General features: G+C 43.7%; 1 protein-coding gene across 1 annotated transcript in view; it reads right to left on the bottom strand.

Annotated features, from left to right (window-relative positions):
* The window catches only part of Asrgl1 (asparaginase and isoaspartyl peptidase 1), a 44,066-nt gene that overhangs the window by 11,945 nt on the left and 19,079 nt on the right, over positions 1–13,042 (bottom strand). The window contains exons 2-4 of the mRNA XM_055614209.1: positions 9,606–9,795; positions 9,443–9,544; positions 8,701–8,901 (exon numbers count right to left, since the gene is read on the bottom strand). Of these exons, the coding sequence (XP_055470184.1) occupies positions 8,701–8,901; positions 9,443–9,544; positions 9,606–9,795 (493 nt within the window). The remainder of the gene's footprint in view (positions 1–8,700; positions 8,902–9,442; positions 9,545–9,605; positions 9,796–13,042) is intronic.

The following is a 13,042-nucleotide window of genomic DNA, read 5'->3' as shown; positions in this document are numbered from 1 at the left end:
TGTGGGTGAGCCAGCCCTGAGAGCATGAGTGGGAGAGCTGGCCCCACCCCTTACTGGCTTCAGCACTGGGTGAGCTAGCTATTATAGAGATAATCCTGGTGATGTGAGTGTGAGAGCTGGCAAGCTGACCAACTCAGTTATCACCCAGGCCCAGAGTCATGGCTTTGAATTGGCCCACTCAACATATACCTCATCTATGAGCTGTGAAAGGAGCAGTCCAACAGATCCAAAGCTGAAGGATCTCCATAACACAGGGGAACAGCAGGGTATCTGAGGAATGCCTGTGAGGATCCAGTATTGATGGTGTAGCAGAAGCCAGAGGCCTCAAACCAGACCAACGGCTCACTGCAATGAACATTTACAAGTAATGATGTGTAGACAAAAGGGTGCACTGTGGGACACACTGTGACATGCTACAGCTTCCACAATGAGATACTTTTTGTTTTGCCTTTTTTAAAAATTTAATTTAATTTTTGTTATTTATTTTCTTTTGAGGAGAGGTTGCAAGGACAGAGGGCAAATACAAAGGGACAGGAGATGAGTGGGATTGGGGTGCATGATGTGAAATTTACAGAGTCAATAAAAAAATAAAAAATAAAACCCAAACCAAACCAAAAACAACCCTGCTTCGGTCTGGAGAGATGGCTCTGTGGTTAAGAGCACTGGCTGTTCTTGCAAAGGATCCAGGATCAATTATTAACACCCACATGGTGGCTCCCAACTGTCTATAAATTCCATTTCCAGGGCACCAGGCATGCATAAGGTGCACAAATATACATGCAGGCAAACACTCACACACATCAAATACAAAAAACAAAAACCAACCAACCAACCAACCAAACAAACAAAAAACTCACAATAAAAACAAATCCCAAACCAAACCAAAATGCTGCTATATGTTAGGGGCCAGAGTGTTCCAGAGTGTAGAAAGGGAAAGAGTTTGTTTTTCCTACATATTTTCCCAAAGATTTGTACAGAACATTAAAACTTAATATATACTTTGAAGCACACAAAATTTTATTCATAACCAAATATATGTAAAAATTTTAGAAGATAACCAAAAAGAAAATGTTCAGGCAACTATTCTTTAAGCTATGATAGGAAATGCATGATTTGTTACAACAAAAACAGATTAATTGTTTCTACAAAAATCATTAACATGTGTCCGCTGCGGTACTCTTTCTGGAGTAAGCTCTCTAATACCACTGGACGTGGAAGAGAGGAGATGATGCTGGTGGGCTGAAGCCAGGATGGGTCCTGAAAGGCCTTGGACTCAGGTTCAGACTGTATTTTCATATTAAACTATAAAAACCAGAAGTTGTGGTGGGTAAACAAGTGGGTTTTTACAGAGGCTGCATTGGCTTTTAGCACGTTGTTAAGGGCAACAACCCATTGTTTCAGCTATTTCTCCAGGTCAGTCTGTCCCCGGTAACAATGGAGTCAGGCTTGGCAGATGGCAGCAGGGCAGTGCGTTAAGTGAATCACTAACTAAATCAATAAATCACTGTCCTATAACGGGTCTTTTCTACCCCATTCTACTTCACACTCTTTAAAAGACATTCACAAGAGACAGAAAAGATAAAGGCAGAGTTGGGAGGAAACATCTGCTGATGACATTCATACCTCTGCTGAAAGATTTATATCTTAAATAGAAAAAGAATCCCTTCAACTCTTAGCAAGTAAAGAAAATAATCTAATAAAAATAGACAAAAGGCTTGATTGAATAGATACTTCATCCCCTCAAAATGTTTAATATCATTGACCATTTGTGGAAATGTAAATTAGCACTACAACACAGGTCTACTTTGATTATTAGGCTGGCTAAGTGAAAAAAACAAACCAAACCAAGCAAAACTCACCAGAGTGTTTGTGTGCAACTAGAAATGGAAGAAGGCATTTACAAGCACAAAGTCTGGAAGTTCCTAATAAAGTAACCACAACCTTTCTTGAATGCCCAAGACAAAGTAAAATGTGTGTTTCTGGTGATTTAATGTAAAGTGTCACAATGTTCAGCCAGCTACACAGGGGTGGTGCATCTACCAGAAGAGTCCAATCTTTGACACTGTAATACAACATTGTCATCTTCAAAGTTCACAGTCAAGAGCCACATAATTTGAGTTTAAAATTTATAAAAATTCAGGTTTTAGGTAAGTTTATTGGGTTCTCCGTGGCTGTGATGGGCATGCTTGATAGCAGAATACAGTCTGCCATAAAAGGGTAAAACCATGGATCCCTGTGGCCATGAAGATCACCTAGCCCGTCATGGTAAGAAGAGCCCAGGAGCAATAATTTGCCATTACATGGTTCCATTGTGACAATGGCAAAGGCAAAACCACAGGCACAGGAAAGAGCAGAGTTGAGGGCTGCAGAGATGCAGAACAATAGGACTTTCTTTCTTCATTGTGGCGGTGGTTATTACACTGTTTGTCACAGGTACAACTACACATTAGAAAGGGGATTTTGTTGTATGTAAATATATGGGATTAAACATTAAAATTGTATGGCACTCTGATAAAGGCTTCTAAATTTCATGACACCTCAGAATTACCTGGAGGTTTCAAAACAAAGGCAAGAAAATCAGTTCCTAGCCACTATTCCTAAATATTTTGTTTTTGGTTATCTTCTAAAAATTTTAGACATACTTGGTTATGAATAAAATTTTGTGTGCTTCAAAATATATATCAAGTTTCAATGTTTTGTATAAATCAGTTGACAAATATGTAGGAAAAAAAACCCCATGTTTTCCTTTCTATACTCAGGGAACACTCTGGCCCCTAACATGTAGCACTGTTTTGTTTTGATTTGTTTTTTGTTTTTGTTGTGAATTTTTAAATTTGTACTTTATGTGTGCGTTTGCCTGCATGTATATTTGTGAACCTCATGCATGCCTGGTGCCCTCAGAGGTCAGACGTAGGTGTTGGGAATGGAGTTTATTGTTAGGAGCCATTCTGTTAAAGGAGCTCATTAGGCAGGTGGGCCTTCTGGTGATCCCGTATTTTGCAAGGTTTGTATTGTGCTGTTCTCCAGAATTGCTTCCAATCTCTGACAACCATGTCATCTGTGCACTGTTGCCTCTTATCTATAATCAGGTTTGGTGTGAATTATCACTTTCTGGGTATTTACACACTCTGATTGAACAAACTGCCTATGGGATCTTATTAAAGATGTACTGCTATTTAGATGAATTAATTCCTTATTTAATTCAAACAATTTTAAAAGTTAAATTGTTTTAGAACTTTTAAAACAATTTTAGAGTTTATGGCTGCAATAAATACCTTTGTGGACCTCCAGATGCGTTAATAGGAGACAGGCTTAAGGCAGATTTGTAACCTCAGATAGCCTTCACTCCAGATGACACCATGAATCCTGGTATACACCATAAGTATAGGCTAGCTGGTTTAAATTTCCCATGAACCCAAACTATAATGGAGCTACCCAAAAATGTCTAAATTAAGTAAAAATCTTGATGTCATTAAATACAAACTGCTCTGTTGTAATTCCTTATGCCTTGTCACCTTATGGCATTATATACTGTCATTTTAAATTTACTTTGTTTCTTAGATTGAAAGACACATAAAATTATTGTCCTGAACTCACTATAAATTTAGTGATACCTGGAAAACATGTAGCTAGGTCAGGCCTAATTGAAAAGACACATATTCTTGTAACTTTTGGATCCTGTTAACCTTTAGGCCTTGTCAACCTTTGTCCCTCTGAACTCACTCTGAACTTATGTAATGAATACATAGATAAGAAATGTTTAGTTTTAAATCATGTCACCTGTTGTATTTTAGAATTCAACTGTTTTTGTGATTAATTACCTTTTGACTACGAGGTAATTCCTTTTCTGTGAATTTTGTCTCAGAGATATAAAGCCATGACCATACAATAAACATTGGCAGAACCCAGTTGGCCGAAGTCCAGTGGTGGAAGCCTATTGAATGGAAACCCACTGGAATTCACTTTGTCCATGAGTTGTAAATATGTATATAGATATGTGTTTACATGTAATATGTCTATCTGTTTGTTTTTTGTACATATGTTACATGAGTGTATATCAGTTGTCTGTCTGTATGTAAGAAGCTCCTTTTGTATCATTCACTGAATGTGTGTATGAACATGTACAGGTCTATTTGTCTGATTGTTTGTTTATGTGTACATATGGGCTGATGCTATGGAACCAGCAATCTAAACATGCTGCAGCTTCTGCAGAGACGCTAGCAAAAATCAACATCATCTCATATGTAAGCTTGTGGGAATTCGCTGAAGTTGACTGTGTGTGCATGAATGGTCTTTGTTTATTTTCTCTCCTCTTTTCTTTTTCTTACCAGTTTACAGATAAGCTAGCAGATTCAGGATCTAACTATCAGCCTAACATGAGCAGGAAAAACTTTACTGTAGTCTGTGGAGGCCTCCACAGTGGCCTGCTCCTGCACAGGGGCTACTCTTAGATCAAGCAGGCCTTTTTTACAACCCCCTGCAGTTTTGGCTAGAGGCCACTTTTTGCAGTCCTGGCTTCAGGATAAAAAGGTGACCAGTTTAAGTTTGCCTCCTTAGCAGCAGAGTAGCCTAGTCCTAGAGAAGGAATCCTAGGACCACTCCCCTACTTCTCTTCTTTCAATCATCTGTCATGACTGATTGCCTGAGACATCAACTTGGTGACCCAGGAGATAAATAGAATGGGGATTCTGCATCCTGTCCCAGATTCTACCCTGGACCCTGGAACCTTGCCAAAGCAGAGAGAGACATTGGCAGCCAGCTTTGGCAAGCGGACTTCAACAGTTTTTTAGACAGTTGGTAGCCACCACAGAAGATGTTGTATCTTATAGATGTAAAGGGCTTACAAACGTTAAACAGTTCTACAGATGGTGCAAGGAACTAAAAGCAGATAAGGAAGACAACCTTGTTATCTCAAAGGCTCTGACAGGTTATCAGAGCAGATGGTAGCACAAGTAAAACACTAGAAAACACAGTTTAACTCCAGTGAATGCAAAAGGTAATTATTTAGTTGTCCATTTATGTAAATCTTTAAAAAATATTTTTAAGTTGGGTGTGGTGACCTGTGCCTGTAGTTCCAGCTATTCAGGAGGCTGAAGTCAGAGGATCACTTGAGCCTAGAAGTTTGAGGCCAGGTATGGAAAATGCCAGACCCCACCTCAAAAAAACAAAATAAAACAAATATTTGAATCCAAATCTAGAAGTTCAGTTTTACAGTGTCACTAACATGTTACCTTCTAATAATTTAAGTATTAGGGAACAAGCTCTGAATTTAAAATCAAGTTCACATTGAAATATGACCAGAAACAGGAGACATTTTCAAATACATGCAGACAAGGTGTCACAGATGCTAATTTGGACCATGGAACACTTATCATTATCCAGAGTCAGCTTTTTGAAGATTCCAAATAATTACCCAGAGGCTCTTAGCAGAGGCTGCTGGGATACTGTTTCTATTGACCTCAGCTGGAGAGAGTAGATGGAAAAGACAGAGTAGAGGCAGAGGCAGATATTCGGCTCTTACCAGCCCCACCGTAGCTGCTCAACCTCTGATTGCATTTTCAGCACTATTCACCTTCCGCCTGCCCAAAAGCACTGGCATCTGAAGTGGGAGAGGCCTTCGGGAGCAGCTGCTGCAGTTCCCTGATCTACACCCCTCAACTTGTGTGGGGGAGGGCCCTGTTAGGTTACAGCCCATCAAATGAGGGATCTCTCTCTGGAAATTGGTGAGGGGGCACCTCTGGGATGGGGGAAGAAGCTTCCAGGAGTCTATTGGTGACCCTAGGTGAGACTCCTAGCAGCGGGTGGGGGTAGGAGTTAAAGAGCCTGAAGTTGCCACCTCCTGTAGTCAGGCGGGACTTCCATTGCAGGAACAGGGACACCAAATCATCCATAAAACCTTCGACTCAAAATTTGTCCTGCCTATGAAAAGTGTAGTGATACAGACGGAGTGGAGACTGAAGGAATGGCAAACCAATGACTGGCCCAACCTGACCCACCCCATGGGAGAGAGTCGACCCCTGACCCTATTCGTGATACTCTGCTCTGCCTAGCATAACTCTCTTCTGAGAGGCTTCATCCAGCATTTGATGGAAAGAGATGCTGATACAGCCCAGTATCAGATGGAGCTCAGGGAATCTTGTGAAAGAGTAGGAAGAAGGACCAAGAGAGCCAGAGGGCTCAAGGACATCACAAGAAGTGGTGTCCATATACAGTAGTGGTTCAGAGGTTAGTAGCATTGACTGTTCTTCCAGAGGACTGGGGTTTGATTCCCAGCATCAACATGATGTCTCACAATACCCTGTGATGCCAGTCCTGGGGATCTGATGCCCTCTTCTGGCCTCCGTAGGCATTGCAGGTAAAAACACTCCACAGGCACAGACAGACATACCTGTAGGCAAAAACACCCATACACACAAAAACATCCATACCCATAAAATAAAATTTATGGACACCTATTGAGTAAACGAACCCGGGCCCATGGCGGCTCACAGAGACTGAACCACCAACCAAAGGGCATGCATGGGCTGGACCTAGGCCCCCTAGACATATATAGCAGATGTGCAGCTTGGTCGTTGTGTGGGTCCCCTAACAACTGGAATAGGGGCTGTCTCTGACTTTGTTGCCTCCCACTGGATCCCTTTCCCCTCACTGGGCTGCCTTGTCTGGCCTCAGGGGGAGAGGATGTGCTTAGTCCTGCTGGGACTTGATGTGCCAGATTGGGTTGGTACCCATGGTGGTGGTGGGGCTCCCCTTCTCTGAGGAGGAGGGAAAGAGGCAAGAAGGAAGGAGATGTGAGGGTGGGGCTGGAAGGAGAGGAAGAAGGGGCTGTAATCAGGCTATCAAGTGATTAAATTAATAAAAAAAGAAAATGAGGGATATTTTTAGGTCACAGGTCACCAGAGGCCTAACTGAGCCAGCTTCTTCAAGGACATGTTCTGGAAGACTAGTCTGTCAGTCAAGAGGTCTTTCTTGTGAGCAGACACAGCTTACAATGACTCTTACAGGCTGTGGCTACACCATGCTGGCACACTGGTTAACAAGCAGCTGGTAAATTCTGTCTCTAGAAACCACTACAAAAGCGCACTGTAATGTCTCATAGACAGACAAATTAACTTAAGAAAATTTCCATTAAGTATCAGAATGCCTAACAGAATCAAGGAGACAGAGAAAACACTCTGTAAGTATGTGATGATGAATTAGTTAAGAGAGCCTGAAATTTTATTCTGTGACAGATGCTGTGTGGGTGGTACAGTTCCTACAATTATTTTAATCTTAAGGTCTTAGCTTTCTATTTTAAAACCAAATGTTTTCCCAGTAAGTTAATCCGAAGTGTTCTGAGACACGAGCAAACTAATTTTGCTTACTTCACAACACTACATACAGACTTGAGTTATTCATCTTTTCAGTTTCGTAGACCACCGCTACCTGCAATTTGTAGACACATTAACTATGATGATTATTATCCTAGAACATGGCCAAACACAGAATAATAATTCACTCTGATGGCATTTATATGACTTTTAGGAAATGCAAACTCATTTGCCCTGACAGCGGCAGATCAGTGAGTGCCTGGTGCTGTCAGTAAAGGGGAGAGCGACCTGCAAAGGCCAGGGAAAGCTGTGGGGGTTTCCTACATTCTTCCCACATCAGTGCTCTGGCAGACACTGACCTTCTGACACTAGCCACCTGAAGAGCCCAGAGGTTAAGGGGCTCAGTCCCCCAAGATTGCTTCCTCACTTCAATGCCAACTCTAAGTAGTAAGTTATCCATAACTTCTGCCAGTCTGTAAGCCAGTCTCTCACAAGGTCCTGCACAGAACTCAGACATATTACCAGCATGTTATATAAAGGAAGTGTGGCACCAGCAGGATGAAGACACATGGAGGTCTGGGTCTGGAAGAGTGCTGCAGGCAGGTCCTGCTTTTGCTGTGGAGTCAGGATTGGCATTTTGGAAGTAGTTCTAATCTCAAAATTTGGGATGTTTTTTGGATTGCTTGACTGTGGAGGTCCCTTTCTCTTTTCCAGAGGACAAGAGGGGCTGTAAATCCCAAGTTTCCAGTCATGGCTTGGTCTGTAAAATCACCAGTCTCCACTTAGAGACCCACGAGAGTAAATTTACTAACCAGAAAGATGATTAGGGACTTTTTTGGGGACCAGATAGAATAATAAGGATTCTCCCAGCATCTGCTTCAGAATTTCTGAAGCTAAAATGGGGGAGGCAGAGAAACACACACACGTGCACACCACATGAGGGGGGATGAAGGGGAGGGAAGGAGGGAATACATACACACACACACACACACACACACACACACACACACACACTTCTTAGAACCGAAATGGTTACTATGGTATGTAAAGTCTATGCCAACACCCACAAATAAAAAAAGTCTGCGCTGTAACTCCAGCGCTTGGAAGGCTGAGCCTTGAAGATTGTGACTTTGAGGCTATGGAGGGCTCCCCAGCAAGATGGCTGGCTTTTGGTATTGAATTCTTAGGGCGCAGGCTAAATAAAGGGTAAGTTAACAGACTTAAAAAGTCTCAAAACAAGTTGCTTAGTGCAGAACGAGGTAATTCAATACTTCATCTTGCCCTAGTATACTGATGGACCACAAAGCTAGCCAGACTCACGTACACCACGTCTATGGGGGCAGGAGCTTGCCCCAGTTTGGCATTGTTTACTAGTCAAAACACAATTTACCTGCGTTGAACTCCGGGTCGTTTTCCAGGACAGCCACGGCTTCTTCCACGGCATCTACCGCACTCCCTCCGGCCTTGAGAATGTTGTAGCCCTCGGTTGCCGCTTTGGCAATGCCCTCGCGCACCCGGTCTTTCCGGATGTCCGAAATGTTGCTGGCTCCACCACCGTGGACTACCACCACGAGTGTCACGTCGGAGGGGGCTAGGCATCGGAAAGAGGCAAGCATCATTTTGAACCGGTCCAAGAGAACCGATCCGAGTGAGCAGCAGTGACAAACTCGTTTCCGTTTTTTGTTTTGAGTGCGAAGGGGAGAAACAGCTCGGTGTGAATTTCACACGAAAAGCCCAACCCATGGCTCCCAGCATTCCTCTCCATGCTTTCCCACCCAGACCCCGGGGCAGGGCTTGGGGCATATGTGGCTCAGAATGCTGGGTTTCAGGACTCGGAGCCCGCGCCCGTGCCACAGCGCTACCCCTCAGCCTCAGTTTCCCCGGAGAACATCAGCCTCTATCTCGTTTTGGGTCGCCGGTACAGAGGACGCATGTATCAGAGCTTCGGCCTTCCTCCCAGGCTTCAATGGGTTCCTCAGTTTCCCGGGGTAGGTGCTCCCAGTTCAACCCTCCCCCAGCCCCACACACAAGGGTCCGGGCACCTTGAGGACTGGACCTCCCCACGTCCTTCGGACCCGACCTCCCCGTCTTCGGTAAATCCTACGTTTTTGTTCTTGTTCACTTTCCCATACCTTGGGCCGCCGCGGCCAAGGAGGCGCGGCACGGAGGATTGGCGGTCGCCAGGATGTCAAGCTGGCCAAACCACAAGCAGCAAAATGCTCGACCCACAACCGCTCAGCAGGCAACGGTTCCGCGCCTGCGCACGAGGGTGGGGCCGCGGCGCCTCTGGGTTACCGTAAAGCTCCGCCTCTGGGTTACCGTAAAGCTCCGGGTCCGTCCCGCAGCGCATCCACCTTGGTGGGGCGCGGGGGCGCTCCAGATCTAGAACAACGCTGCTCTTCCACTCTTCGAGCTCCCTCGCAGCCCACGGGACCCTCCGTCTCCAGTGCTTTGAAAGTATTGCATTGCATGCTCTTAAGTCTTGCTAGTAAATATTTAAAATAAAAATCTCTACTCTTTAAGCGCCTCCATCCTAATCTTTCAGAAGAACAGAAAATAAAAGTATAAAACTGCCTGTAACTTGCCTGGTTCTGTTCGTTAGGTGCTCCCAGAGCCCGGAAATCCCAACTCCCTCCCTCCTATAAGCCTAGGCTAACAGCTCTAAATCCCTTCATCTCTCAGTGTCTTTTTTTTTTTTTTTCTTTTAAACGTTTCTCCTCTCCCTGCGTCCAGCATTTCCTAAGTTGTGACACCAGCGGTAGAAGACTAAAAACACTTTGTATTTACCGATCTGATCCTAGATTCTAGTTTTGTTCTAATAGTCAGAGGAAAACCAGATCACCCGGATGTAAGTTATTACAGCAGTGCCACATGGAAAGGATGCCCTGCTTTATAATGTAAAGCGATTTTATTTGAATTATGAGTTTAAAAAAATTTTAAAAACTTACATATTTACTTTACATTCCGATTGTAGCCCCTTCCTTCCTCTCCTTTCAGTCCCTCCCACCCACTGTCTTTCCCCTAGTCTCCTTCCCCTTGTCCTCAGAGAAGGGGAGCCCCCTCTCCCGCAGCAACCCACCCCAACACAGAAATTCTCATCAGGATTGAATTCCTCCTCATCCATTGAGGCCAGGCAAGGCAGCCCAGTTAGGGCAAAATGTTGGAAAGCAGGCAACAGAGTTCGTGCCATAGAAAGCACTCTCTCAACTTACTAGAGAACCCACATGAAGATCAATCTACTCATCGGTTACATATGTTAGGGGGCCTAGGTGCAGTCCGTGCTTGCTCTTTGGTTGGTGCTTCCGCCTCGGTAAGCCTACATTGGTCTAAGTTAGTTGACTCGGTTGGTGATCTGGTTGGTGATCTTGCAACTGTTCTTGTCCCCTTCGGGATCTTTCTATCTTTCCCTCCCCCTCTTCCACAGGACTCCCTGAGCTTCATCTGATGCTTGGCTGTGAGTATCAGCATTTGATTCGACCTGCTCCCATCAGTTACTGTGAGTGGGAGTGGGGCTCTCAGAGAATGGTTAAATCAGGCTCCTGTCTGTAAACATAGCAGAGTATCCTTAATGGTGTCAGGGGGTTGGCTCTCTCCCATGGGTGTCAGGTTGGGCCAAGCAGGGTTGGACATTCCCTCAGTCTCTATCTCTGCACATCTTGCAGGTAGGGTAAATTTTGGTTCAAAGGTTTTGTAGGTGGATTGGCGGTCCTCTCCCACCACTTCTGGCTAGCAGGTGGCCTCCTCAGTCTCCATGTCTCCCACTGCTAAGAGGCTCAGCTAGAAACATCCCTGTATCCTCCCTGTGGCCTACCCTGTTGGGGATCTCCAGTTCTCCAGCTTGTCTCAGTGATGCCTCCAACCTTTGGTTTCTCTTTTCCCTTTAGGCCCTTAAACTTCCCCTCCTCACTCTCCCCACATCTGATTCCCTCCTCCCCCTTTTCCTCCCCACACCCTCTCCTACTCAGTCCCTTCTCTACTTCCTCTTCAACTGTCTATTCTATTTCCCCATCTGAGTGAGATTCAAGGAGGGCCTCCCTTGGGCCCTCCTATTATCTTCTTTGGGTCTGTGATTAGTAGTATAGTTATCCTTTAATATATCCACTTACAAGTGAGTAGTGAGTACATACCATTTGTGTCTTTCTGGGTCTGGGTAGCCTCATTCAGGATGATCCTTTCTAGTTCCATCCATTTGCCCTCAAATTTCATGATTTCCTTGTTTTTAATAGCTGAGTAGTATTACATTGTGTTACTGTACCACAGTTTCTTTATCCATTCTTTGGTTGAGGGACGTCTAGGTTGTTTCCAGTTTCTGACTATTATGAATAAAGCTGCTGTGAACATAGTTGAGCAAATGTCCTTGGTGAATGGTGGAGCAGCTTTTGGGTACATGCCCAAAAGTGGCATAGCTGGGTCTTGAGGTAGCACTATTCCCAACTTTCTGAGAAAGTGCCATTCCAAAATGGTTGTAAAAGTTAGAATGGGAAGAGGACCTCCCCTATCAGTGGACTAGGGGAGGAGCATAGGGGGGAGAAGAGGGAGGGAGGATGGGATTGGGAGGAGATGAAAGAGGGGGCCACAGCTGGAATACAAATTGAATAAATTGTAATAAATGATAATAACAAACAGAAAAATGGCGGCAAAAAAGTTTGCACTCCCACCAGCAATGAAGGAGTGTTCCCCTTGCTCCACACCCTTACCAGCATGTGCTGTCACTTGAGTTTTTTTATCTTAGCTACTGAGACTGGTGTAAGATGGAATCTGAGAGCCATTTTGGTTTGCATTTCTCTGATGGCTAAGGATGTTGAGCATTTCTTTAAGTGCTTCTCTGCCATTTGAGATTCCTCTATTGAGAATTCTCTGTTTAGCTCAGTACCCCATTTTTCATTGGATTATTTGGTTTGTTGTTTTTGATTTCTTGAGTTCTTTATGTATTTTGGATACTATCCTTTTGTCTAATGTAGGGTTGGTGAAGATCTTTTCCCAATCTGTAGGCTGCCTTTTTGTTCTTTTGACAGTGTCCTTTGACTTAAAGAAGCTTTTCGGTTTCATGAGGTCATATTTATTAGTTGTTGATTTTTGAGCCTTGGCTGTTGGTGTTCTGTTCAGGAAATTGTCTCCTATGCCAATGAGTTCAAGGCTAGTTCCCTCTTTTCCTTCTAATATATTTAGTGTTTCTAATTTAGTGGTCTTTGATTCACTTGCACTTGAGCTTTTTGCAGGGTGATAAATATGGATCTATTTGCAATTTTCTACATGTAGACATCCAGTTGGACCAGCACCATTTGTTGAAAATGCTTTCTTTTTTCCATTGTATGATTTTGGCTTCTTTGTTAAAAATCAAGTGTCCATAGGTGTGAAGGTTTATTTCTGGGTCTTTGATTTGATTCCATTGATCAACCAGTCTGTTATAATCTATGCCAATACCATGCAGTTTTCATTACTATTGCTTTGTAGTACAGCTTAAAGTTCATGGATTGAGGTGCCTTCAGAATTTCTTTTATTTTATAAGTTTGTTTTAGCTATTCTGTTTTTTTTTTTTTCCATATGAAGTTGAGGATTGTTTTTTCAAGGCCTTTAAATAATTGTGTTGGGGCTGAAGAGATGGCTCAGCAGTTAAGAGCACTGGCTGCTCTTCCAGAGGTCCTGAGCTCAATTCCACATGGTGGCTCACAACCATCTATAATGAGATCTGGTGCCCTCTTCTAGCATGCAGGCACACATGCAGGCAGAAC

This window comes from Psammomys obesus, unplaced genomic scaffold, assembly GCF_907164565.1.
Source record: "Psammomys obesus unplaced genomic scaffold, mPsaObe1.curated_primary_1811, whole genome shotgun sequence".
In the NCBI taxonomy this organism is placed as follows: Eukaryota; Metazoa; Chordata; class Mammalia; order Rodentia; family Muridae; genus Psammomys; species Psammomys obesus.
The sequence above is the reverse complement of the archived record's forward strand: the minus strand, read 5'-3'. Positions and strand labels throughout refer to the sequence as shown.